At 47.9% G+C, this 27,531-nt stretch overlaps 1 protein-coding gene across 2 annotated transcripts in view; it reads right to left on the bottom strand.

Annotated features, from left to right (window-relative positions):
- The window catches only part of ABL1 (ABL proto-oncogene 1, non-receptor tyrosine kinase), an 80,102-nt gene that overhangs the window by 10,288 nt on the left and 42,283 nt on the right, over window positions 1-27,531 (bottom strand). Inside the window, exons 1-6 of one of the 2 annotated variants that reach the window (XM_033077422.2) lie at window positions 23,872-24,313; window positions 12,189-12,362; window positions 11,154-11,449; window positions 5,879-6,151; window positions 1,986-2,070; window positions 1,445-1,622 (exon numbers count right to left, since the gene is read on the bottom strand). In XM_033077422.2, the coding sequence (XP_032933313.1) occupies window positions 1,445-1,622; window positions 1,986-2,070; window positions 5,879-6,151; window positions 11,154-11,449; window positions 12,189-12,362; window positions 23,872-23,956 (1,091 nt within the window). In that variant the 5' untranslated portion in view covers window positions 23,957-24,313. Of the gene's footprint in view, window positions 1-1,444; window positions 1,623-1,985; window positions 2,071-5,878; window positions 6,152-11,153; window positions 11,450-12,188; window positions 12,363-23,871; window positions 24,314-27,531 lie in introns of those variants that run through there. The other variant, XM_033077421.1, reaches the window with a different exon arrangement.

Here is a 27,531-nt window from a genome sequence, read left to right as displayed (position 1 = left end):
ATGCTTCAGGAGGATAAAAATATAAAGCACAGAAGTACATTTCTCCTAATATTAGGTTTTGTTAAAAACACTTCTCCAGATTATGTCACATTAAACTAAAAATTGATTGTACCAGGAAGCTCCTGTGAGATCTTCAGATATGAGGCAGACACTGCTGTTTCTGTTGCTTGTTCTGCTCAATCAGAATAAATTAAAAAACAGAAAAAGTACATCTTAGTAGATGCCCATTTAAATTTCACAGTGTTTTTGAATGTACCTTCTTATCAATGTTGATTACTACAATGTGTATCTAAATAAAAGCTCCTCTCCATAATCAAATTCCTCCTCCTTCCTGATTCATTAAATGAGGTCAGAGCACTGCATTTGAATCCATGGATGTGAATTGTGACAACACTCTTCAAATAATTGGGTAGGTGGTTATGGGGGTGGCTGATAAGGAAAAATGCTACTATTTATTGTAGATAAATGGGTCATCAGAAGTAAGAGGAAATGAAATGAATGGCAGAGAAGACAAATGAGATCCACACAAAGGAGTTTTTAAAGTTTACTTCCTGCAGGCTGAAGCGACAAAAATCCTTTCAACAGAGCAAATCAAAGGCTGGAAATTTTAATTGGCAGCATCACTGTTCAATTTATTGACTAATAGCAACATTTAACCAGGCCTTTCAAGCAGCAAAGGCAATTCGTAGCTTAGAAGAGCACCTAGAACTTTACACACCATCTTCATATTTGTCTCTATGAACAAAACACGTGCTAATTCCATATTCCAGTTAATTGGGCAGGAAAGGTCACGCCACGACACCGAGAGCATCTTGTACAAAGCTCAGGCACTCTGGAGCCCTGGTGCAGGATGTGTCATTACATTGCCAGGAGCCCAGCTCTGCAGACAAGGAACGCAAAGCTCCAGCCATAATTGCAGCACACTTTAAAGGTCAGAGTCCCTGCGACTTTAAAGACAGCAGTGATGCTTATTAAAGTGAATACACAATCTGGACAATAGCATGGAACAATCCCTGCAGTGGAAAACAAAGTGAAGCAAATAAGAAAGAGCAGGGGCTGAGGCGGCGCTCGGAGGGTGGTTCTGATGTGGGGACCTGCACAAATCCAGCATCACCAACTGCAGCTGCTTTGAAAGGCTGCTAGAAACAAGGAAGTGGTTTATCTGGTCCATGAAAAGTCCATTACTTTGGGCTTAAATTCACATTTAAGGCCTTGCCCAAAATGTGTAAGTACTGATGTGTCTTTCACCTACATCTACTTCAAAGTCAAGAGAAGAGCACTGAGAGAAAACCCATCCTTTGGACAGGTTAATAGACTGTGCCAGATTTGCACCAGTGTGTTAAATATATGACACCAATCAATGCTGTGATAGCCTGAAAGGGAGGAAAATCCATCAAGGATTGTTCTGTGCTGGAGATTCAAGGGTGTTCACTGTCCTTCCTACCTGTGGATGAAGTTTTTCTTCTCCAGGTACTCCATGGCTGAGGAGATCTGAGTTGCCATGTACAGCAGCACCACAGCATTCACCTCCTGCCTGTTGCACTCCCTCAGATAATCCAGCAGGTTCCCATATGTCATGAACTCTGTGATGATGTAGAAAGGAGGTTCCCGTGTGCACACCCCTGGGGAACAACATAAAGTTGACAATGACTGTTGGAGAATATCAGTGAATCTTCATGTTGCATCTTCAAAGGCAATTTGTACCTCCAGAAGGCAGAAAAATGGGGCTTGTGCAAAGAATGGATTCTGCTTGGAAGTGGTTAATAGAGGGGTTTAATTTTCTGCTTCAGGCTCTGGCAAATTAAACATTAGGGAGACGAGATCATTAAAAATCATGTATTAGTGGTACAAATTGTGAATTTTTCCAGACAATAAGTGTCTGTATTTAAAGCCTTGGTATGGTAAGCAGCTTATCTGCTCCTTAACATCCATATCACTGCACAAGGGTTTAGTTCAAATCCCTCAGCTTGGTATTTATCACTTACCTAATAATTGCACCAAGTTCGGATGCTTGATCTCCTTCATTACTGCGGCTTCTTTCAAGAACTCTTCCACCTCCATGGTATCCTCCTGCAGAACAATTGCAAAGCTTTGGCAAAGGCAGTGTACACAAAGGAGAATCAGATTTTTATATTAGGACACAAAAAGAGCTGCAAACTGACAACATAAGCCACAGTTCGCACATAGTAATTTTTTCCTGTAGCCGCAACACAAAGCCAAGGAGTTACAAACATTTATTTATTGTATGATTTTAAAAATATGTATTTTTGTCATTTTCATACTAGCTGAGCTTTCTGGGGCAAGAAAATCCATATCCCTTTTGTGAAGGGTCTCTCACAGAATGCTCAGGAGCTGAAAAGGAAAAACAAGCTTGTTCTTTCCTAACAGAAAGAAAAAAAAAGATAACATGAAATAAAAAGTACAGAAAAGGAACAAGAACGAACATAAAAGAAAGGATACACCACAATCAAATGCTTGAGAGGCTGCTGAAAGGCAGGCCCTTGGGTTCAGTGGGCAGGAATAAGAAATCCCCTCTCTCAGTCAGGGAGCCAAGGACTGATGGCAGCCGCTGTGTGACTGAAAGCCTAAGGTTCCAAAATTCATTTCTGGCATTCAGAGCCTGACCCATGACGTATCCATCCTGGGCAGACGTGTCACTACCAATTTGCTGGGTGCCATAAAGTTACTTGGCACAGCACAAAACCAAGGAAGATACAATCTTGCTCAAAAGACATTTTTTTCTGAAGCAGATAGGCCCCAAATGGCCGGAAGGTCATTTCAAAGTGGCGCAAAAATACAGATCTATTCCTAAAGCAATGTTTCTTTCTATATCCATATTTTTTTTTCAGTGATGGATTAATGGTGACAGGCTACATGGACAAAGTGTTTTAGGGAAGGATTGGAAAGGATTTAGTGCTGCTGGTGAGAACGATAACAGTGGGCTGCCACGGTCAGATCCAGCCAGCTCCCTGCTCTGCACTTAGCACTGAGAACATTTTTCCAACACTTCCATTCAATCATTTACTATTCATTGCCAATTAGCTGGATTGACAGCTGCGATTTGCTCAACACACTGTCAAAACTAATAGTCCAAAGGTCCTTCTGAGCAGAACCTTAAACTGTTCTCTTTGGCAAAGGAAACTGGGTTAATAGTCCAGGTTGCAAAATTATCCTAAATACACCTTTGTCTTATTCATGCTACACAAAACTTGGAAGGTTTGTGCTTTGCATAGCTGCTCCACAGTTTGAAATTTCTTACCTCTCAGTGACCATATTAATAGGAAGGACACATACAGAGAACCACTACAGCAATGACCTCTCTGAAAACCTGATCTTGTGTGGAAAGGACCAAGCTTTAACTGGCTTCCAGTTCCCACAATACTAAACCACGGCAGAGATACAACAGCAAAATGCTGTCCAGCATTTTCCCAGCACAGCACAGGGCCATGCCATGGCATTAAGGGACACCAAGGTTACATGTTGCCTAATTTAAAACACAGGCTTCTCTGCTGGGGGAAAAAAAAAGGAAAAAAAAAAAAAAAAGCTAAAAGGAAAAGCAGAGGCAGTCCTAGGGGCAGCAGAGCCGAGGTGAGCAGTAAGAAATGTGCTGAGCTGACCAGCTCACAGCAGCTCAGCCATTAAAAGGCTCTCAGGAGAACCAGCTGTGGCCAGAGTCATGACAGGCTGCACTTGGTCCCATGCAGGGCACAGAGCTCCCTGTCCCCACAGACACTGCCTTGTGCTCCTGTCCAATCTGGGGGTAAAAACACAAATTTAGAGTGTGCCCTGTTATAATAACCCCTGATAAATACTGTGTCCAGTGCAACACAAAGAGCTGCCAGGGATGGATTTTAAAAGGCAACATAACCTGAACATGGTTTTGCCCTCTCCAGTTAAACACTGAGGAACAGCATGTGCTGCTTCGATCACTTCTCCAGCTCTGTGCCAGCCATGAGCTATCTTTAGACACTTGATAGAAAACTGAACAACAAATGAGTGTTCACAAGCATCATTATTCAAAAAGATGCTGCAAGGACTTTTCTCCTCCTCTCTCTTTTAGTCTTCGCTCTCCTTTATCTTTCTTATAGAGATATCTGAGGTAGATGGGGAAGGAGAAAGAAGAATCATACAAAGTTTTGAAAAACATTCTCTCAAAGAAAAATAAAATGAGTCATCCAAAGATTTGGGCAGAAGCTGCAAAAGGCTTGTTTTTCCCAGCAGAACTAGGATATAAATGTGATTTTAAAATGTTTCCCAAAACTTTGAAGAAAGCTATAATCCCACCTGTCAGGCAGTAGGCTAATGGATTTAAAGAAAGTGGATTATAAATTTGCTTTTAAGGATGGTTTTAGCATGCATAATTGCAGGTTGAAGTGTTTCTCAACTCTCTTCTTGGTTGTCTTACACTCCCCAGTGGAACACGCTGCTCCATACCACATTATGAACCACTTTTAGTCGTGTTTCATTAAATATTTATTTATTTGAAACAGCCATGATCTGTATTAAGGTTTCTCCTCTGCACAAACAGATTTGATGGGATAACATGCAATTCCTCTTTGTTGATGGGTTTCAGGGAGAAGAGAATGAAAGCAACAACTTCAGTTTTGGAGCAAGTCTGAAAGCATCAGGAATCCTCCCAGTGCAGGCAGCAGCAGGAAGATGTTACTGCAGGCTGTGCTCCAGGGAAGAGCTGAGCTCTCCTCAGGTGTTTTGCTGAACTGGGCACATCCCAGCTCACCTGCACCACTCCGAGCCATCCCGAGCAGGGACAGCGCTAGATGTCACAACACTAGATGTCACTCGCTCCCTGTGCAAGCAGCACTTGGACTCCCCCACTGGGAGCAGCAGCAGGAACCTCCAGAGTACAGAAAAGGCCAAAATGAAAATACTTTCTGCAGCCATGGCAACCCAGAAGTACTGAGGCAGCCGCTGCTCCGAGAGCAAGGAAGAAATATTTTCTCCAAATCAAGGAAAGGTTCTTCCCCTGACACTGAGGCGTCTACACAGCTCTCTCCACTTCAAAATTTCCATTGCAAAAAAACCAAAAAGAAACAAATGAAACCCTCGGTTCTGTTTGTTTCTGCAAGACCAAACCACGTCCCCATTCGAGGGGAGAGAACATGGTGTCAAGTTCGCATAAACTCCTATTAAGCAATCAAATGCAATGTGTGCAGATGGTGCCAGAAGATCTCAAGACAGTTTTATAAACATAGATGAATTAAGTAATGACCTTATGAACTCACAGAGCACTATTTGCATTTCAAGAGACAAGGAAACCAAGATGCAGAAAGCAGGGAGCAGAGCCAGAAACAGAACTGATTATCCAGTTCTTCATTAAAGTCACTTATGAATTTTAATATACCTTAGCTTGCATACCATTTTTCCTCCTCTTGTGTCTTTTGATAAGAAGCAGCTGTGAACAGTTGCTTAAGACTTCCAGGTACACAGGGAGTTTGTCTTTTGAGAAAGACGCCACATAAGACAGAAAATCAAAACATCTAAAGCCTCCCTGAAGCACAGCCTTTGAATTTTATGTTGACTGACTCACAATCCACAATTTTCCTTAATACACCAGCTTGTGCTGGTGTGTTCATCCATGAACAGCTCACCTTTACCACACCCTGAACGTGAGACACTGCGCCACTATTTACTTTTCTAAGGTTTCATCCATTCTCCAGTAAAAACTGTGCTGTTAACATCCTCCTTTGTTTAGATACAAGTGCTACAGGTATCACATAAACCATAAGAGGATCAAGCTCTTTAAAGATATTCCATATCCAGCCTACAGCACTCAAAGGGAGGGCTGCCATCACAACAAATACCTAACCAGAACCGAGAGCAGGCAGCCAGCCTGAACTCGCAGTGCTCCGAGTCCTACCTTAAGAGTTTTCACAGCCACTGTGAGGTTGTACTTCTTCCAGACTCCTTCATACACCTCTCCATACTGGCCTCCACCCAGCTTGTGCTTCATGGTGATGTCGGTGCGCTCGATCTCCCACTTGTCGTAGTTGGGGGACACGCCGTAGATGGTGGGCTTGTTGCGCTTGGGCGCCGGGTAGTGCAGCGTGGTGATGAGCCCATCTGCCACGGTGGAGTGGTGATGGACCAGCTCTGCCAAGGTGTTGAAGCGGCTCTCTGAAGACACATAGAGCTGGGAACCAAAGGGGAAGGGAAAAGCTCGTTCAGGTGGTGCCCTTCAAGGAGCTTGTACGCAGGAACTGCACCACGAAATTGTGAAAGCAAAGTGCGGCGTTGTTTCTACTCGAGCCACGGAACTGTGAGCTCCACGAGCTCTGTAACCAGCTCCAGAGCCTGAAACAATCAATGCTTACATGGGAAAGGCATGGATTCAGGAGAAAATACATGCACTTTGCCAAAACAACGGGGCAGAAAGGGTTGCAAATAGCACTAGACTGGCATGCTGTTGCTTGAGATGTTTTTTTTTTTCAAAAAGGTTGGTCAGTGGGACATTTCCTGTAGAGTATGGGAGTGTCTTGACTTCACTATTACTATTTGGGTTATGACATTTTTACCTGCCTAAACTCTCCTTGAAGTGCCACTGGCAAACCAGACCTGTCCCTGCTTTAGGCCTGAGCTTCTGCAGAGGTTTAGCATCAGGAGCTGGTCTGCTCCATCCCTGTGATGGGCACTGATCGATAGCACAGAAGGAAAATCATTACCACTGAATGAAAACCTGCTGCGAGGCATGATAACCCATATTTGTTACCTTCTTAACATTTATACAGAAGATCCATTTTAAGCCTAAAATCCTGCTAAAGATAACGGCCAACTGACTCCCTCCCACCAGAGCTGTGCGTTTCCAGTTTTCATCCTCAAGCCCAGTCTTCTGCCAGGCAAGGTGAAAATAGCTAGGAATTTAATTATTGGAAAAGTTCTGGTTACACCTGAAGGACAGGGAGAAATCTTTGCATCTAATGTGCATTTTGCATCATAGACTAGCCTGCAGCACAGAAGATGGAAGAGCTCAATTTCTCACAAAGGACCAAAGTCTGGCAAGGGACAAGCTTGCAGGAAGAACAACACCACGTTTGGCCACCCAAATTCCTGTCCAGTCCACACACTAGTCCTACTGCTCACATCACATGCCAACAGCCATGATCAGACTTCCCAAATGTTTCTGACACACTGGATGTACACTCAACAGTTTCTGCATGTGCAGTGGCCATCTGTTTGGGATTTCAGGAGGTTGGGAAGTTGATGGGGTTGCCAGGCATCCAAAAATCCCAGACTTAGGGTAAAATTCTGCTTCTTCCACCTAGACAGAATTTTTGGATGGAAAAGGAAATGCATCTGTGAAGCTCCAGCAACAAGAGAATATCACCAACAAAAAAAGCATTTGCATGAGAAAAAGGTGTTTGCAGGAAGGAACAAAACCACCCTCAAACTTGATTAAAGTCTTTTTAATGGAGACTGGAAAATAATGGCAACCTTCTGGGGAACACATTCACAACCCTCTACCAAAATGAATCAGATATTCTTTGGTAAAGTAACTGGGTCAAATTTCATTTCAACACCATGGATAAAAAAACCCTACAACACTTTTCATGATCAAACAGGTGAAATCACCTTAAAACCAGATGTTCTCAGAACAGAAAAGTGACAACATAAGAGGCTGTTACAACTGCTTGGTGTGAGTGACCAAGCATTAGCCAGTACAACCACAGTTTAAAACAAGCCATGCCTCTTTGGGAATGACTTTGCAGTGGTATGAACAGCTCCCATGTTACACTGAGAATTAAAATCTAAAAATATGGATGTAGAAAAAGCTGAACTCCAGGATTACTTGGAAGTATTAGGCATGGAGAAGGAAGCTCCCCCATGGTTTTGTGACAACTTATATCTCATGAAAATTAGAGATATGTGTATTCAGTGTGACAGATTCTATGATCCTGTTACAGAAAGAAGCTAAATAAATGGCCAAAGATTTCAGAGGAAACTTGTAGCAGGATGAGGACAGAACAGGCCACAAAAATGACACTCCATGTTTTAACACTCATGAAGTTTTCCATTTACATTAAGATAAACTTCCACTAGTAAACGTGTTTATTCTGTAGGCAGGTTTTTTTAACCTCTCGCTGGTGACACCCAACAAGAAAACCATGTGGTGCTGCTGACTTGTACTCTCAGAGAGGTGAGAGACCCAGCACCTGAGTTTTTTAGGAACTCAAGTCTGCTTCCTGGCTATGTTACTGAGACATTATTTGGTCCATTTCTGTGTATCAAACAAACCATAAACACCAGTCCTGTTCCAAGGGGTTCTGCTTGCACAAATGGGCTGCTCATCTGCACTTCTGCCACCAGACTACATCTCTTTTTCCTGGTTGGGATGTTCTATACAGGTGGTTAAACTGGCCCATGCTAACCTCAGCACATCCTGAATCCAATGGCACTCCCACTCCCCACTCAGCAGACAAAACTGAACATCCACACAAAAAAATCCATGAAGATTCAAGTCTGCATCCAATTCTTCTACTGGAGGATGCAAGAGACTCAAGCAGGACCCCAGTCCTGCTTCCTTCCTGCTGAGGACAGCAGGATTTGAAGAACTGGCTGGACAAGGCTGTTTATTCAGTTGGGTTACTCAATAGGAGGCTTTCCCTCAAGTACTATCAAGTCAGGAAAACCAAGTCCTCTGTACCACGGAAGTGGTTTACCAGATGACTGGCTGCACTGTGCCAGTCAAATCAAGAAAGGTCACTTTTAATACCTTCCTTTAAAAAACACCAACCAACAAAACCAAACATTAGAGGGTGGTCCAGAAAAATATGACCCATTAAAGTGGGAAATAAAGAAAAAATTCCCAGAGGAATTTTTTCAGTTTTTGAATGCCAATGCATTCGATATAATTTGTACTAAAATTAAGCTGTACCAACCTCTGATCTCTCTAGTCCCTTCAATCTTCCCCCAGAAAAAAGTCTGGGCAAGGCTTTGCAATGCAGGACACAGCACTGTGCTGAGCAGCAGCTGCTCCACATGTTCCTCTAATACCTCCTCCTGAAGCATGTTCTGTCAGGCACAGGATATGATCCCACCAAAGCCATTCATCCTTACTGCAGCACTGGGAGATATTAAATTCCCTGGACAGGCTGACTAATGATCCAGCAGGTTGGGAGGGCCCCAGGTGCTCAGGGCAGTGAAGGTAAGAGCTTTCCTCCAGCACAGCCATGATCTGCTGTGAAGCCGGTAATAAATGGAGTGTGACATGAGCAGCCCAGAGCAGGACCTGCTCCAGCAGCCTCCATTCCACAGAGGGACAAACAGGGATATTGGTGTTTCTCTTCCCAGCTCCTCAGCTTTGACAGCCAGGGACAGGGTGCTGGAAGAGCACAGTGTCCCCAGCTCAGCAGCACATCTGCCGCTAAGATGTCGCAATTCACTGCCCGGCTCGTTAACGCAAATTGAAACCGATGAGGTTCAACACGCCAGGCTGAGAACTGCAGCTCATGATGCATGGACATGGCAAACTGCCCCTTCTGCAGGGATGCTGGCACTTGGCACAGCATCAAGAGGACTCTCTGCTTGATCCTACAACACCCAAAAGCCACAGTTCATGGTCATTGCTGCTGCAGAATTTTGCATTTCCAGCTACCCTGAGCTGCAGATCTGCTTTAGTGAATTGTTCCAACCTGTGCTTTTTCTTGAAAACACCAATGCAAGCAACTTTGTGGAAAAGGAACAGTTAACCTGGCTAACACAGACCTGAATGGATTACTGGAGTTCTGCAGAACTGTTTTTCTGGGATAAAAACAGCTCTGCTGGGATGAAAGCCTTCATATGCCAAACTCTATTACAGCCCAAATGGAGAACATGTGCTATCTCCTCACAGACACACGCTTATTTACACCAACCCAAGGAGCCTTCGGTTCAAAACCTTCACATGTGAGCACTGCTCATCTGCCAGCATCCATGGGAATAGAAGGAATATCCACTACAGAGACAGGAGGTGGAATAATATTCCACATTGCCATGCAGTCCTTCAAGTATGCTGCATGTCAGCACTTCACAGAGTTGATGCTGACCACAGAGAGTGTCTGCATGGGAGGGAGAAGGGAAGAATCAAAATGCTGTAAGTTGGAAATGTGCTGCCTTAAATAACACAGTCAGAATTGTCTCAATTACAACCCATTTGCTAAAGCAGACAAAAAAGTATTTCATCACTGAATAAAATCTGGTTATCTTACTGGAGGTTTTAGAGTGCTGAGTCTGATAAATAGGAGACACAGTGTACTGCTCCCAGTATTTTCATACTAAAGATTTTGCTGTCAGCATTGCTGTAAGAAGAGTAAAGCTCTCATAGGACAAAGGAAAATTGGGCACAGTGGGCTGTTACTATACTTGATTACTTTCATTTTTTCTTTTGAAGAAATGTAATGGCAAAGAATCTGTCATCTATTAGATGCTGGCAAGAAGAGCCTCAGCAGCCATGCTCCAGACCCACACTTCAACTTCTGCACAGGATCTAAAGAGACACTGCTTAAAATAGATTTGTTAAAAAACAACATTTTCCAAAATCCAATGCCAGCAGAAACGTTTCCATGAAATTAAAACAATTTACTGTGGAAAACTACACTTTTATGCTAACATTTCTCTGCAGCATCCACAAAGCACAGCATTGCAACACTGCTACAGCACACAACAATCTAGGGAAAAAATGAAGGAACTGGGGACAAAGCCCATATAAAAGTGAAAGTGCCTACCCGTCTCCAATGATCACGCTGAAATACTGTAGAGAAATCAAAAGAGTAGTTAAAAACACCTCAGAAAGCATTCTGTCCCTAATATTTACAGGGTTATTAGCAACAGGTGCTGACTTTTCTGATTTGACAGTCAGAGATTATCTTTTGAACGCAAGGGACAAGAATTCTCAGGATCTAACACAACGGACAAGAATTCTCAGGATCTCTTATTACAGATCTATTAGATTCTGCTCTAACTCTATTTCCTCCCTTACAGTGTTTCACTGTTGATCTGTATTACAGTTTGCTAAAGGAATAAAACAATTTTGTCCCAGCCATGCCAGAATCTCACAGTTTACTGTAACTACAGATGGCAAGCCCTGTGCCCAGAGCTCAGAACTGCTCAGTTGTGCTTGACCTCATGCAGAGCGAGGTTTTGCCCAGCCTGGAGCCTACCTTGCCATCAGAGGCAGTGTTGATCCTGTAGTGGTAGACCCTGCCCTCGTAGCGCAGGGAGATGGATCTCTGCCCGGGGCTGCTCTCGCTCTCGCGCACCAGGAAGCTGCCGTTGATGCCGCTGCTCAGCAGGTACTCGGCGGCGTTCCGCGACACCGGCCCGTGGTACCACGAGTGCTTCTCCAAGCTGTTCACTGGGGTGATGTAATTGCTGGGGACCCAGCCCTGCCCGTTCTTGGTCTGCGCCTCGCACCACTCCCCATTGTGGTTGTAGCCCAGCACACGGAGCTTTTCACCTTGGGGAGAAGAAAATGTGTTTAGACACGGTGAGCCCGGGAGCTGAGGACAAAGATAAGTTCTTTCTGCTTAACAGATCACTAAATAATCTCTTATAAGAATAGGTATCTGACTCAGCAGGGAGCATGTGTTTCTCTTCAAGCTTGAGTGGACCTCTCCAAGCCAAATAAAGTCACATGCTTCAGATTTTTAGGCTCTCCTGCAGCTCTGCACCAGCTCCAATACTGCTCGAGTTTAAAAAATGAATCCAGCAAATTTTATTTGAACTGAGTTGGCTTGCTGGAGCTAGGAAAGAACTGAAGTGGATAAACAATAAAAAAATAATTTCAATTAGGAAGGAAAGTAGATGTGACTTGGAGTACATGCAGTGTTTTCTTACTCAATCCTTCTGGTCCTTATATCTGTACAGTCATTTTTCATACAGGGACTGTGTTTGGAGAACTGTGAAAATAAGAGGCCAGCCTCCAAAATCAGCTTAGTTTAATTTCTCAGTTCAAATTCTTGCTCCTAATGCAGGCTTTAGTTTTGACAAACAGTTTCTTGCCCAATGCAATAAAAAAAGACAGTTATAACCTTTAAAAAGGTCATGACTTTCTGAAATATTTGTATTTGTTTAAGATGATTTCCCACAGTAAAAAAAACTCCACAGGGTTTGGTGCAAAATTAATTATCTCACAGTGACTTTCCTTCCTGCACCTTTTCCCACACTCCCAGTGGATTTCTGGCCAGTGACCTTACCTTTAGTTATGCTGAGAGTGTTGTCCCCACTCGCCACAAAATCATACAGTGCAACAAAGAGATGGGGATCATTTTCACTGGGGCAGGACAGAAGGTTTTCCTTGGAGTTCCAGCGAGCTGCTTCACTCAGACCCTGTGGCTCAAAGTCTGACACTACCGGTCTCTGAAGGGCTTCTGCAGGAGAAAGAGGGAGAAAAAGGAAAAAACAGGTTCATTTTGGTTGATAAAAGCCATCTGGCCACACACTCTGACTTTCAAAGTTGCATTGTTTGACACGTGTGCTCCTCGTGCGTCACAGGACAGATATGGACAGTGCCTTAATGCAAATCTCCTGCCACATAGGCAGGACACTGCTGTTCCAGAGCTCTTCCCAGAGCTGTCCCCAGCTCCTGCCTCTCAGGAAATGCAGGAAAGGGAAAGCCCCTCTCCATGCCTCCAATAAATGCAGCTCACGTAGGCTGTTTGCTGCCTGTAAATCCTTTGGCTCATACCTAACTGCTGGAATGGCTAGATTTGAAAACAAACCCAGGACCTTTAAAAGGTAAATCCCTTAATTATCTTGTAAATGAAATGGCCAGAATGTGCAGCAAATGGAGCCAAGCAGGGTGAGATTTATAAGACATGGAATTTAAGAAGGAGTTAGGTCTTTCTGTTCTTCACAGTAGTTTTAATAATTTCTCTTCTTGTTTGGGGACAAGGCAGTGTCTTTTTTGTTGCCCTCTCTCCTGCCTATCACTCTCAAACCAGAGCAGTGTTGGGCATTCTTCTACATTTTCATGAATCCTGAGACACATCCAAAGACAGAGATTCTTCAAAACTGAGCTTTACAGGTGAGTAAAAACTAACCTCCCAAGTTTTTTGTACACCACAGCACATTAGGCATGTAATATTCAGTAAGCACCAGGCAAGTCCCAATACATCAGGGGATTTTATTGCAGTTGTTCCTGCAAGTTCTTCACTTTGGAGCATGACTGCAGAAATGCCCCCTCACTCTTTAACATGCTACCCCCAGATGTGCTGGCAGCACCATGCCTGACTGTACTGGCACAGAGCCAGGACAATAAATTGTGAAACTCTTCTATTTTGAAGGGTCATTCTCCATCTGGATGAGTTTGTTGAGCGAGGTCACAGCGTTGCACACAAAGCATTGCGTCAGTGCTGCTCTGGGGACAGGAAACATGACACTGTCATAGCAGCCCCTTGCACCATGGAACTGCCCTCCCTCACACAGCATCAGCCCCTGCCTGCTGAACCCCTCCTCTGCACACACAGGGTTTTGGACAGGGAAATCCCAAGCCAAGGGTTTCCTAGACTGTCAGCTCACCTGGGAGCACACGCTGGTTTTATACCCGCAATACTCAGTAGCATTGTGTTGTTATACAAATGCAATCCTGTCAAAACATGGTTTTAACACTACCATTTGTCTGGCCTGGAAATTCAGTGTAAGATGTGCCAGTAAACCAGTGAGGAACTGATGCAACTGACACCAGAAAATGGAAGTTTAGTGTGGATTGGTATATGTCCAAAATATGTTCCCAGTGGAGAAATGCTAAAACAAAAATCCTCACCAACCCCCCAAAATTCAACCCCAGGAATCCTAACAACACACATTATTTTCTAACATTATCTTTGATAGTGGAAGTGCAAGTAGTAGTGGTGGCCACTACTTACCCAAAGACAATCTGGCATCCCTAATGGTAAAGACTCTCTGGGTGGTTATTTATGTACATGAGTACTACTGTGTACATGAATACTACTGTATTCCTTGGAAAATGTATATGATGTATGTGAGCAAAATAGCAAATACAGACACTGCTGGGCTGTTTTCCTAGCCAAACTGTGACTGCAGGGAGATATATTTCCATAGTGAATCACAGCAGATAAATAATTACAGTAATTTCACGAATACAAGCCGCACCAATTTGACCAAAATTTTGGTGGAAACCCGGAAGTGCGGCTAATATTCCGGGGCGGCTAATCTATTAACAAAATTCTAAAAGCTGCCAACACGGAAGTGACAGCCCGCGGCAGCCCCAAGCCAAGCTGGAGCCCGGCCGGCCCCGGCAGAGGTGGGAAAGCCTGGCAGAGGCGGGGCCAGCAGTGTGGGGGGCGGGCGGCAGAGCCTGAGCCAGCAGGGCGGGGCAGGGGGGGGTGGCAGAGCCCGGGCCAGCAGGGCGGGGGAGCCCGGGAGAACTGGGGCTAGCAGTGCAGGGGAGCATGGCAGAAGCAGGAAGGCCGGCGGGTGGGGCTGCCTGGCAGCGGGGGAAGCCCAGCAGAATCGGGGCCAGCAGCGTGGGGGAGCCCGGCGGTGCGGGGGCCTGCAGTGCCGGCCAGGGCGAGGAAACGCGGCGGCGGTGCAGACGGGAGGGGGCGGCCAGCGAGCCTGGCAGGGGCGGCAGCGGCTAGCCCGCCGGCACGGCGAGTACGTGAACGCAGCAGCGAGGCGGCTGGCATGCCTGCCAGCGGCGGCGGCGGCAGCCCGCCGGCAGGGCTAGGGAACGCGGCGCGGCCAGCGAGCCGGGCGGCGGCAGGCCGCCGACAGGGCTAGGGAACGCGGCGGCGGCCAGCGAGCCGGGCGGCGGCAGACCGCCGGCAGGGCTAGGGAACGCGGCGGCGGCCGGCCGCCGACAGGGCTAGGGAACGCGGCGGCGGCCGGCCGCCGACAGGGCTAGGGAACGCGGCGGCGGCCGGCCGCCGACAGGGCTAGGGAACGCGGCGGCGGCCGGCCGCCGACAGGGCTAGGGAACGCGGCGGCGGCCAGCGAGCCGGGCGGCGGCAGGCCGCCGACAGGGCTAGGGAACGCGGCGGCGGCCGGCCGCCGACAGGGCTAGGGAACGCGGCGGCGGCCGGCCGCCGACAGGGCTAGGGAACGCGGCGGCGGCCAGCGAGCCGGGCGGCGGCAGGCCGCCGACAGGGCTAGGGAACGCGGCGGCGGCCGGCCGCCGACAGGGCTAGGGAACGCGGCGGCGGCCGGCCGCCGACAGGGCTAGGGAACGCGGCGGCGGCCGGCCGCCGACAGGGCTAGGGAACGCGGCGGCGGCCGGCCGCCGACAGGGCTAGGGAACGCGGCGGCGGCCGGCCGCCGACAGGGCTAGGGAACGCGGCGGCGGCCGGCCGCCGACAGGGCTAGGGAACGCGGCGGCGGCCGGCCGCCGACAGGGCTGGGGAACGCGGCGGCGGCCGGCCGCCGACAGGGCTGGGGAACGCGGCGGCGGCCGGCCGCCGACAGGGCTGGGGAGCGCGGCGGCGGCCGGCCGCCGACAGGGCTGGGGAACGCGGCGGCGGCCGGCCGCCGACAGGGCTGGGGAACGCGGCGGCGGCCGGCCGCCGACAGGGCTGGGGAACGCGGCGGCGGCCGGCCGCCGACAGGGCTGGGGAACGCGGCGGCGGCCGGCCGCCGACAGGGCTGGGGAGCGCGGCGGCGGCCGGCCGCCGACAGGGCTGGGGAACGCGGCGGCGGCCGGCCGCCGACAGGGCTGGGGAACGCGGCGGCGGCCGGCCGCCGACAGGGCTGGGGAACGCGGCGGCGGCCGGCCGCCGACAGGGCTGGGGAACGCGGCGGCGGCCAGCGAGCCGGGCGGCGGCAGGCCGCCGACAGGGCTAGGGAACGCGGCGGCGGCCGGCCGCCGACAGGGCTAGGGAACGCGGCGGCGGCCGGCCGCCGACAGGGCTAGGGAACGCGGCGGCGGCCGGCCGCCGACAGGGCTAGGGAACGCGGCGGCGGCCGGCCGCCGACAGGGCTAGGGAACGCGGCGGCGGCCAGCGAGCCGGGCGGCGGCAGGCCGCCGACAGGGCTAGGGAACGCGGCGGCGGCCGGCCGCCGACAGGGCTAGGGAACGCGGCGGCGGCCGGCCGCCGTCAGGGCTAGGGAACGCGGCGGCGGCCGGCCGCCGACAGGGCTAGGGAACGCGGCGGCGGCCAGCGAGCCGGGCGGCGGCAGGCCGCCGACAGGGCTAGGGAACGCGGCGGCGGCCGGCCGCCGACAGGGCTGGGGAACGCGGCGGCGGCCGGCCGCCGACAGGGCTGGGGAACGCGGCGGCGGCCAGCGAGCCGGGCGGCGGCAGGCCGCCGGCAGGGCTAGGGAACGCGGCAGCGGGGCGGTGCTGACGGGAGAGGGGGGCCAGCGAGCCCGGCGGCAGCACCACCCGGCCAGCCCCGCCGAGCCGTGGCGCTGAGCTGGGCTACCCGGCCCCGTCGGCAACCATGAGCGGGCCGAGCCTTCCTGGCCCCGCCCCGAGCCAGTAAAGCCCGCTATGCCGCGATCCTGTTACTAATTGGCCAATTTGTGAAAGCTGCGCCCGGATTCTCGCGACGAACGAAAGTGCGGCTAATATTCGGGGTGCGGCTTATCTATTGACAAAGACAGCAACATTGTCGAGGCACCGGAAGTGCGGCTTATAATCCGTGCGGCTTGTATTCGTGAAACTACTGTACACTTTCTAAATGATTCTACAGTCAGAAAAAGTGGTAGTGTATTGTGTGGTTATTTTAAAGCACCTTGACATCCTGGCTTCTTCTTCCTGTGTCCTGCAGGAGAATACATTTTAATAGCCTGGGTTTCGCTCAGGAGTGAGGATGAGAAAAGAAACAGAAAATCCACTTTCAGAAATGAAGCTATCATCCTTTTACCATGACAATACTTTGATCCTGTCACGCCCATTAAGCTCCCTTATCAAACACAGGGCGCTGCAGTGATGGGAGATACTCCAAGGAGTTAAACCATCACTGAACACCTGGAACAAGTGGCAGACACACAACCTCAGCAAGCAGCAATGCTGTGATGCTCTCCTCAAACACTGGACAAACCAGCACTTGCTGCTCTGTGGGATGGACCATAACCTCTGTAAGGAAGGAAAATGCCTCCCACACGGGGCACTTTGGACAGGAAGGCAGGAAATCCAAGGCAGGCTCCTCTCCAACCCCAGCACGATCGCAGCCCGGCAGAGAATGGCGCAGGCACAGACAGGGATGGGGATGTGGGAGCAAAGCCAAGCGCTCCACAAGAATCCCTCCCTCGTGCCCAGGCCGTGGAGGCTGGGACTGACTCATTTCACACGGGTGCCAAGGTATGTGCTCCGATTCAGCTGTGAGACAACACCGTGCCAGCCGCCAGCAACGCCCACGGCAGTCGGGGAAGGCTGCTTGTGCTCCATGACATCCCCACAGACACTGACTCAGAGATAACGCCTGCAAAACCAAGGACCAGCAAGAGCAGGGGCTGTTAAATACACACACACCAGTTTGCTAAGCTGGAAAACCACACTGGTGTCCCAGTGAAATCAGAGGATGCTCATACCCTCTGCCTCTCCCTGTCTGACCCTCCTGTGCAGCCACAGGTGCCCCAACAGGGGTGCAGGCTGTGTGTGAACGTGTTGTGCAGGAAAAGCACGATGGGGAGATGCCTGACACAACTCTTGGGCTGAGTGGGGCTGGTTTTTCCAGAAGGCAGGAACCCCAAGTTAAGAACTGGGGTGGGGAAGGTGGTGAATGAAGCTTAAGGAGTGTCCAGAAAGGGAGGATGAGGCCCTGAGTCAACACAGAGAAAAGCGTAAAGGAAAGAGCCGAGCTGTGGTGACCCAAGTGTAGCAGAAGCTTGATAGACCGTGACAAAACACACTTTTAAAGGTCTGGGCCCCAAGAGGAGACTGTCAGCAGACTGAGGACACAAAACCATGAAGCGAGAGAAGCAGACAGGACATGTCCATCTGGGAGCCACGCACAGCCGGCTGTCAGCAGCGTTTATCCCTCCGAGCGATTCTCCAGCAAATCTGCCCAGACATCCCAGTCCTTCAGAGCGGGAATCAGACGTTGCTGTTCCTACATATTGAGGGTCTTTTTCAACACACAGCTTCTTCACCTCCTACTGCTGGTTTTAACTACAATTTTACAGCACTGCTGAGATCTTCAGTGGGCCAGATTCCTCCTAATAAATCAGCCTGGCTGCTGTACCTACAGGAGGCCATCCTGGCACGGTGATGGGGCAGGAAGCGAGCGTAATTCAATCTGTTATCGCCGCGCTGTCTTTCCTTCCACACATGCACTTTGTCTTGTTCTGCATCCCAGTAAGGCTGCAATTTATTACTCTGATCATTCCGTGCTCTGGGTAACACCTGGGTTCCTGATAGCAGTCCTAAAGCAGCACTGTAATTCAGTTCTCCACTAGCATCAAGTAAATGATGACTCTTAATTGAAGTAGTTCAGACTTTGAAACAAGACAACAGCAGTTTGCATTTTGAGGTATTAGCCATAAGAATGTCATCATTTCCCCCCCAATTAAGTTTTTAACAGAAGGTATTTATGCTTGTACACTAAAAGGTTTCATAAGTGTAGCTATCTCCTGCTCATTACTGCTTATGAATCATTGTTAGAGGTTGTGTGAGAACGTCTCAGATATGAACAATTCTGGTCTGGATCAACGCAAGCAAATTTCCTTCACAATGTAAGGGAAGGGTTGGAAAACAGGCAGGAGCACAGAATTACACTTGGCTCCTCCAAGCTGGCTGCGAGGCAGTCCCGAGGGAAGGAGGAGACCTCCTGTCTCCCTACAAAACAAACATCCTGTGGGTTTACAAACTGTGCTGGCATTTTTTCCACAAGGTTTGTAGAGCAGGGAGTGCAGAACACATCTAGTAATCTCCTTGGAGGCACAGCACATGCCACCCAAGCCTTCTCCTTTCCCTACATTCCCTCAACTCTTATTTTCCCCTGGAAGAAATTATGATAAATGGCAGAACAGCAATTTAATACTTCCAAATGTTTCCCACTCTGAGCACATACCATGGAGCAGTTGTCTCTGTTTCAGTATTTTTCCTGAGTGGCCCTCACAGATTCCCTATGCCTGATGGAATATGGATTTAAATACAAAATTAAAGAACCTGTAAACCAGATCTTTCCAAAAAGAATGAAGGATTCATGTCTTATTTCAGACTCATCCCTGTAGTGAGATCAGGTTCAGCCTCTCCCACTACCCCTGCACAGCCCAGGCCACAGACCCTGCTGCACCAATGGCAATTGCTGGTTTGGCTGATATTTGGAAAGTCCACCTTCTTAGAGCCAGCATGAGGATAAATACCACTTTTTAGACACTTACACACAGAGATGAAGCAGTGCAGAGACTGAACCAGTCCCATTCCCCTGAGCTGGGCAAATCTCTCCAGCTGTGCTGCCCTATTTCCCCTCCCAGCACCTTTCTCCTGCTCCCTCCACATGGACAGTAGGAATCTCCAGTGCTCCAAATACTCAACACCAAGACTGCTGAATGCCAGCATGAGAACAAGGGCACTCATGGCTCCTGCTGCATTGTCCAGGCTCAAACAGATTCTCACAGTCAACTGCAGTGTTGGATTTTGTCTGAGCATCCCTGGTGATGCAGCATCTCCCACTCTTCCAAGAGATGATTCCATAACTGCAAGACTTTTACTGTTGTTCTTTGTTGGTTTGTTTGTAGGTTGTTTTGCTGGGTTTTTCCTCAAGTTCACTCTTACACAGACCCGTAGGTGCTACCTGACTCATTCACAGAGTTTATTCCATTTACAGCCCCTTAGTGACATGGCAAACATCATCTTTCTCCAGCCAGCTAAAGACAGCTGTAGAAGGATGGAATGGAACTGAGGCAGAAATTTGAACTTTACTCCCAAATCTGCCACTAAGTTCTGCCTGACCTTCGGCAATAACCTCTGGGAGAGGAAGGGGGAAGAGCAATTAGGTTCAAGTGAACTTCAATAACACTTCAGTATTTCTAACAACTGTACTTAGAGCTTTTGGTTTTGTTTCCTTCTGAATGAGCAGAAGCAGGGAAGTTTGTCTGATTCTGAGCCCTGGGCAGGGAAAGCATCAAGCAAGAACCACCAAGATTTACTGTTACATTTCCTTGTTTCACTAAGTAGCCCCACAGACTGCTCAGGAAAGGACTGACATATCTGTGGATGACCTGGTTTAGGTCTGAGAACAGTTACAACTTTTCCTGTGAAATGATAATCTTTTTCCTCACCACTTCCTATGGGAAACTGTAACAAGCACCACCAACCAGATTTTTTAACAACGACGGGACAAATAAGAACGACTGCAACAAGTACAGAACAAAGAAACCACTACAAAGCCAGAAATGTGGATAACAGCAAGAACTCTGAGTGCTGGTAAATGAGAGGCCATGAGGTGAGGAGCAGAAAATAACCAAGGAAGAGAGGAAACAAATAGAAAGGAGGCAGTGACTACAGGTTAATGCATTTGCTCTCCCTAACAGGGTGACCAAAGCCCTGCCTGCTGATCCCAGTGACACTGGGGCAAGTGAGAATCTGTGCTGCCAATTTAGGTCTGGCTTAATACGTGCCCAAATGCTTTACAAAAAGCCCTCTCCAGGAACAGGGCAATGGTACAGGCTGCCACTCCTCCCCAGGCTTGTCTACTCTAGCTGTAACAAGACGCTAAAATAAATTAGAAAAAAAAAAAATAAAAAAAAAAAATAAAAGCCTGTCAGCTGGCAGGGCAGGAGTCTTTTCAGTTAGAAAACAAAAGGACTTTACTAGTGTCTCCAAAATGCCTTTTTTAAGCTTCACAGAGAACACTGACAGGTTTTAAACAAGGCTTTTGCCTTTCAGTGGTAGAGCCAAGCCCAAAAAGGCAGCAAGACTATTTCAGTCCCTATTTGGGACATGGACACGTTCTGTTTTCCTGATCAGATTGGCAGCAGTACTCACTGTGTCTCTTCCCTTCTACTCTTTACCCTTTCTTGGTGTGAAGTGGGTGAGGAATTACTCACTTTGGCAAAGGCAGAAAGGAGAAAGCAGATGACAGAAATTCAAATCTGTCACATTTTAAAATAATATTTACTAGTGGGAATAGAAACAAGGCCAAAGAAATGCCCAGCTCAAACATCAATATGAAAACCCAGCCATTGTTAGAAGCAATTTGAACTTATTTTTGATCAAGTTAAGAGAAGATTTCAGCTTTTTCAGGGAGCAGGACAGCAGCACGTGGCCATGGGCCACAGCACCTGCCAGCCCTCCACACCACACACAGAGCATCTCCAAACAACCCTCGTTCCTGCAAACCAACAGAGCATAAAAGCCTTTCAAAAGGGACCACCATGAAAACTGCATTTCTGATTACTTGGTCAAAGTACATGCACACCTACACATGTGCCTGACACCAAATCAGCCTTACACCAAATCCTGACTCAGCACAGTATTATTGAAAAGTGTGTTTAAAAATACAACAAAGAGAATTGATTTTGTTACATCCCATGCTATTCATCAGTCAAGAACTGAATTATTTCTGTTAATACAAAAATAAGGAATTAAGTAAAATTTCATCTATCCTCCTGACTGCAACTGGTTTTCCAAGCACCTAATGGACCTTTAAGCAGTTATGTTTATGGTTTCCTGATCTACTATGGTAAAGAAACTTTCAGCTTTCCATGCAACTCAAATAACAACAGCAGAGTTAAATCCTCCAATGATATCTCTAACATCTCATTAATTCTTTCAGAAGCCTCTCAGAGGCTGAGGGGTGTGCATGGGAATGGACTGGCCATCACAGGCTGCTCACAGGGATCCAGGAGCAATGATCCCGAGTTTCTGACCCTTGACACAACCCTGCCCCCTCCTCATGATCTGCCAAGCTTAAGATAACAAATCCATATGTAAAAACTTGTTACATTCTTAAGGCCAACACAAGCAAATGGATTTCACTTGTGCTCCTGGAATTCAGGAGCTTGGGACAAGCCACCACCATTCTTTTGGAGGAATCCTCAACAATGACTTCAACCTCGTAGTAATGTTTATAAGAAAGCTGCCCAGGAATATATTCAGCCTTAGAAAGGAGTAACAGAAAATCCTGCTTTTTTAAACTTCTTTTTCCTCAGATGAGTAGCTCACCCTGCTCCCCAGGAGTTCCCCAATCAATTATGGGGGTTCTGGGCTGCCTATGACCCGACTGCCACATCTGTACACCTTTAGCATCCACTCTGACACTGGCTCTGGGTCTGCCCCATGCTGAGCTGAGGAACTGAGACACCTCAAGTAAAAGTCATTACAATGTGCATTTGTCATTTCACCAGAAAAAACAAATATGTAACCACAGTCTCAGGGAAGCAGAAGGTAGAAATATTTAAATATTAATTGTGTCCAACGTTCTTAACTCATACTGCCTATACAGCCAAGTCCAACTATGCTCTAATCCTATTATGAAACTGCATTGCAAATTGGGGAGCGGGGGGAGTGGTTGTAATGAACACAAAAGAGAAAACTTGCAAAAAAGAGTGAGGGCAACACCCTTGTAACATCATCCTTCAGCATTCATTTCTGCAGAGGGAAACGAGGCCCCAGATGCTCTGCCTGCTCTCCCAGGGCTGTGTTGAAAGATCCAGAGGCACAGACAGGAGGCCCAGCACAGCTTGGGGCTCCTTCTCCACACACACCCTGAGCAATACCAGAGGCAGGGGACACAGACAGAGGGTTTGTATACTTAAAAGATCGCAGAAGAATTCAGTCACATAAAAACATCAAAATTATTCATGCATCTGCCCACCATTTGGTTTCTGGAACTTTAAATAAGCAAAAAAAGTCCTCTGGAAACTGTTCTTTGATTTTAGAGAACAGAAAATTCCTCAGAGTCACTGAATGTATCCAATAAACACAGACTCCTGATCCAAAACTTCTTCAAGTGAGTTTGCCACGAGCAGCCATTTGTAGATTTTGAGATTCCTAACCCATGAATTTCCAAGGGCCGTTTCTGCACTGAATATTTGCGAGTTGAGCAACAGCGACTTGCGATAGGCCCCTGGAAATCAGCTGCTGCCTTTCGTGCCTCTGATTTGATGAGTTAGCACGGTCCTCCTGGCAGGAGGATTATTTTTACTGAAACAACATCCAGCAACACAAAAGAAGTTGAAGGAGCCTGGACCTGTGGGATGGACACAGCCCTGGGAGTGCAGTGAAGAGGCAGAACGGGACCACAGCAATGATCCACGGGCAGGGTGTGAAGCCACGTCAGGGTGAAAATCCTGCTTGAGGTCACGCCAAGCAAGACCTCAGCCCAAAATCCCCCCCGCCCAACCTCTGTCGCCCAAACTTTCCATCCAAACCAGTTGAGTCCATATGTTTAACATCCCACTGTCTACAAGTAACCACGGGTGTGACTCAAAAATCACTTTTTAAAAGCCAGCATGCCAGAGAATTCAGTTAAACGAATGCCTGTGGAAAGCACACTAAGAAGGGGGATAACCAAAATGTACCAACACATTACATATTAACACACGCTGAAAATATTTTACCGACGGACTCATCCAAATTTTCTTCTGGAGTATGGAGTTGGGTTTTTTCACGTCCAAAATAAGGAAGATTTCTTCCCGCCCCCCACGGGAAAAAAAAAAAAAAATAAAGCGGAGGTCTGAAGATAAGGATTTGTTTATGGGCTCGGCAGTAAGATCACTTGACATTTTACAACCATAAATGGTAGAGCCGCGCTGCCGCTGTAACTGCATTAATGAAAGGCACCTGGGGCCGCACGCTGCCGACACCGCTCGCTCCTCCAGCCCCGCCTGGGAAAACCCGGCTCCAAACACCCCCCAAAGCTGGCCCCAAGCTGCAGCCCAGGGATAAACTCGTGTCCGGGATGGTGGCGATGGGATCGGCTTGTTCTCCCCCGGGATCACATCCCCACCCCGGCCCCTGTGGGTACTCACCTTCCAGGTAGCAGCTGGAGGAGGAGGAAAGCCCCTTCTTCGATTTGCAACCCACCAATTTCAAGCAAATCTCCAACATTTTCATTTGTTAGAGTGTTGGCTTCGGCTGTCTGTTTTCCCTTCCCCCCCTCCTTCAGCTTCTTCTATGTGGAATTATCCGTTAGAAGTCTTAAAGAAAAAAGTCTAAAAAGATCCGGTAAAAGTCTAAAAAAAGTCCAGAAGTCTAAAACAACACATCCAGGAGAAGCCTAAACAAAATATCCAGGAAAATTCGACGAAATCCAACGCTCCGAAAAGCATTTACAAGGGCGAGCCCGAGAGGCGGAAAATCCAGGGGCCCCGCACCTCCTCTCCCGGGGAGTTCACTCCAGCCATCTTCCCTCCTTCCCAACTCTTTTGGCGGGAGAGAGAGGAAGGGAGGAGGGGAATAAAAGAAAAAAAAAAAAATAATAAAAGCGGTAAGAAGGGAAAAAAAAAAAAAAAAAAGCAGCGAAGCCAAGCAAGCGGGGCAGAGCGAGCGGTGCCGGCCGTGCGCGGCAGCCGCCGGGCGCTGCTGGGGCTCGGCTGCCAACAAAGGGCCCCCGGCTCGGCCTCCGTGACATCAGGCAGCAGCAACGCCCTCGCTCCTTAACCTCCTCCTGCCTGGGAGGAGGAAAACCAGCCCGGCTGGGAGGGCGGGATGCAGGCGGGACGATGGCAGAGGCTGCACCGAGGGGCTGCTCGCACAGCGCCCGCAGAGGCAGCCCCGGAGCGGAGCCCGTGTGTGACCCGGCACAGAAACACGGGGGAGCTGCGAGCCCTGCGAGCCTGCCTTAGCATCCCTGCGCTAATTGTAAGCACAGGGATCCGGGGTTCGGCTAATGCTCCTCTGGACAAGGACACAAACTTTTCATTCTCCCACTACCCACTGTTCTTTTTCCCTGCTTGTTTCTCAAGGCTACACACCAATTAATGCTCTTTGCTTATGTATATGTTATACATTGTTTTCTGGCATTATTGTGTGTGTTCTATTTAAACAAGCATTTTGTTATAGATATATTATCTACCTACCTACCCATCTCTCTCTAGAGGTGATAGCATATTGGGTATGTATACAACTGCACCACTCAAAAATCCCCTTTCACCTCCCAAAGCTCGCAGTGCTTTTGCTGCTTGGAGCAAGAGGTGCCCAAGGGTGCAGAGTCCATTCAGGGATGCAAAACAGAGCTTGGGGAAAACGTCCTGGGAAGCTGATCCCAGCACAAACCACGTCACAACGTGTGGAGCCCTTGGTGTGTCACACACAGAGTCAACAGAGCAGCAAATCTTCCTTTTTGTCCCTGAAAACTTGCCTTCACATCTGACAGTTTATTTTGGCAAGGTTTCTGACTAGTGTTAGTGCTCTTTTGCCCTCCAACGTTTTCAAACATTGAATACTTTAGGGGAAGCTGCATGTTTCCAGCATCTGAGGTCTGTGCCTCTGAAACAGCAAACATTGCTCAGGCTCTTTAAACATTATTTTACAGCATCACTTTGCCTCAGTCTTCTGATGCATGGGGTTAAAACATGAAAGACAGCTGGGGAAAAAAAAAAAAAATCCTCGATCTCTCAACCCATACTGAACTGCAACAAAAGCATTTGCTTTTTTGTTTTTTAAATACCACAAGTCACATTTCTAACAAAGAAATAACAGTAAGGACATCACAATGTTCAAAGCACTTTCACCTTTTTCTCAGAAAATATGAACATGGAAATTCCCATTTAATACATCAGAAAGCAAGTAGAGAACTTCAACATTTCCTCAATTCAGACAATTCAGCAAAGAGCTGAGGCTCCCATCCCCACTGCTGGCAGCCTGCATGGATATTGGGAAAACAACAATACAGCTCTCCCCACTCTATCCCATTCTCTCTCCACTTTTGGAGAATTTCTATTTTATGGAAGCACCAGAGTTTTAAGAGAAACCAACACCTATCTACTTGTTCCTTGCCTGCCTAACAGGGAACTTGTGTGCAACTGCACTGGGAGAAACAAAACCAGAAAAGTAAAGAGTAGTTAAACACATATTTGGAGGAGAAAGGTTACATAAATCACAGGAGGGCTCAATCCTCACATGTTTCAGCCCAGTGTCATGTTTAGGGAACTGGGATAAAATGAGGTGTAATGAGCAGACCAAGCATCCTGAATGCAACTTCTTTTCCATGAGATGAGCATCCCCATCCCTATCCTGCCTCTGCTGCAGCTGTAGGAACAGAATCCCCAAAGCATCCCCTGCAGTACAAAGGCTGCCCCCCATGAACACCACCCAGCCATTACAATTAAGGTTAATACAATGAGTGTCAGCAGAATTAATGCGGATTACACTTGTGATGAACTCCTGGGGTTCTTATTCCTGAAGAAGAATGCCTCATCTCAAATTAAATTAACCCGCTTGCAGAAGAACCTCACTGCAGGAGAAACACATCCACTTGGGGAGTTAAACACAAAGAGCTATCCGGGATAACTTCCTCTGTAGATAAACAAATTAATTCCCTTTATGCTTCCAGGCAGACATGCTTGTGTGGTCCCTGTGCTACAAACATCATCCTTCAATGTTTCCTCTTTTGTGTCATGGCAAACTGGGCTGTAAATACTTTGAGCAAATACCCTCTGCCATTCCTGAATGCCATGAAATTAACTGGTGATGCAGGAAAAAAAGCCAAACTGGCAGCATCACACAACCTCTGCCACTCTTACAGCCACTAATCCCTCTCACATTTTGTCATATATACATCTTAGAACATGATCAGTCATGAAATGTGTGCAGATTCCTGGAGCACAGTGACTGATGCAACCTTCAACTCAGGTTCTCTGCTGCAGAATTGCAAAACGATTTGGGAGCAGGCTCAGAAGACCTCCAGTTCCAGCTCCTGCTCAGAGGGAGGCTATATCTCCCTACATCAGGATTTTCCAGGCTCTATGCAGCTAAACTTTAACCTTAAACACTTTTTATCTTCTCATACCAACACAGCTTTGCCTTGTTGCAAGTTCTAAGTGTTGCTTCTCCTTTTGCTGTTCACCTCTGAGAAGAGTCTTTCCAGCCACCAGCTGGGTGGTTATGAAAGCTCTGGGACCCCTTCCATCCCTCCCTCCCTCGGCCCCGGGGGGCAGCGCCGGCTCCAGCCCCCGCCAGGCTCCCTCCAGGGCCTCGGCATCTGCTGCAGGGGAAGGAGCTCCAGATGTGGCTTCACAAGAGCCAAAAAGAGGGAAATAATCACTTCCCTCGACCTGCTGGCTCTGCTCTCATTAATGCAATCCAGTATCCATTAGCCTTTATTGTTCATGCTCCTACAAGAGCATAAACCTATTTAGCCAACGGCCTTTGTGTTTGTGCTGCTTCTAGCAGACAGATATTTATTCTTTAGGTTCTTAATGCTACCCAGAATTTGAGGACAGATTTTCATCCAAAAGAGAATGATCACACACACACCAGCAGCAGCAAAAGGACTGGACCCCATGAACAGAAAGTGAGTTTTGGCATGATCTCACATGTTAGCAGCTGGAGTGGATTTTGTTGCGATACTGTTAAAAACAGCTTGAGTGTTTGTCACTCATTTAAAATCTGAGCTTAATTTTGTTTTAAAATCCTCTTCTGAAACATGGAAAGTTAACAGAGCTTCAAGTCCCAAAGTCTGGGCATTT

The sequence above is a fragment of the Catharus ustulatus genome, chromosome 21 (assembly GCF_009819885.2).
Source record: "Catharus ustulatus isolate bCatUst1 chromosome 21, bCatUst1.pri.v2, whole genome shotgun sequence".
Lineage (NCBI taxonomy): Eukaryota > Metazoa > Chordata > Aves > Passeriformes > Turdidae > Catharus > Catharus ustulatus.
Note: the sequence above shows the minus strand (reverse complement) of the source record. Positions and strands in the feature narration are given on the sequence as shown.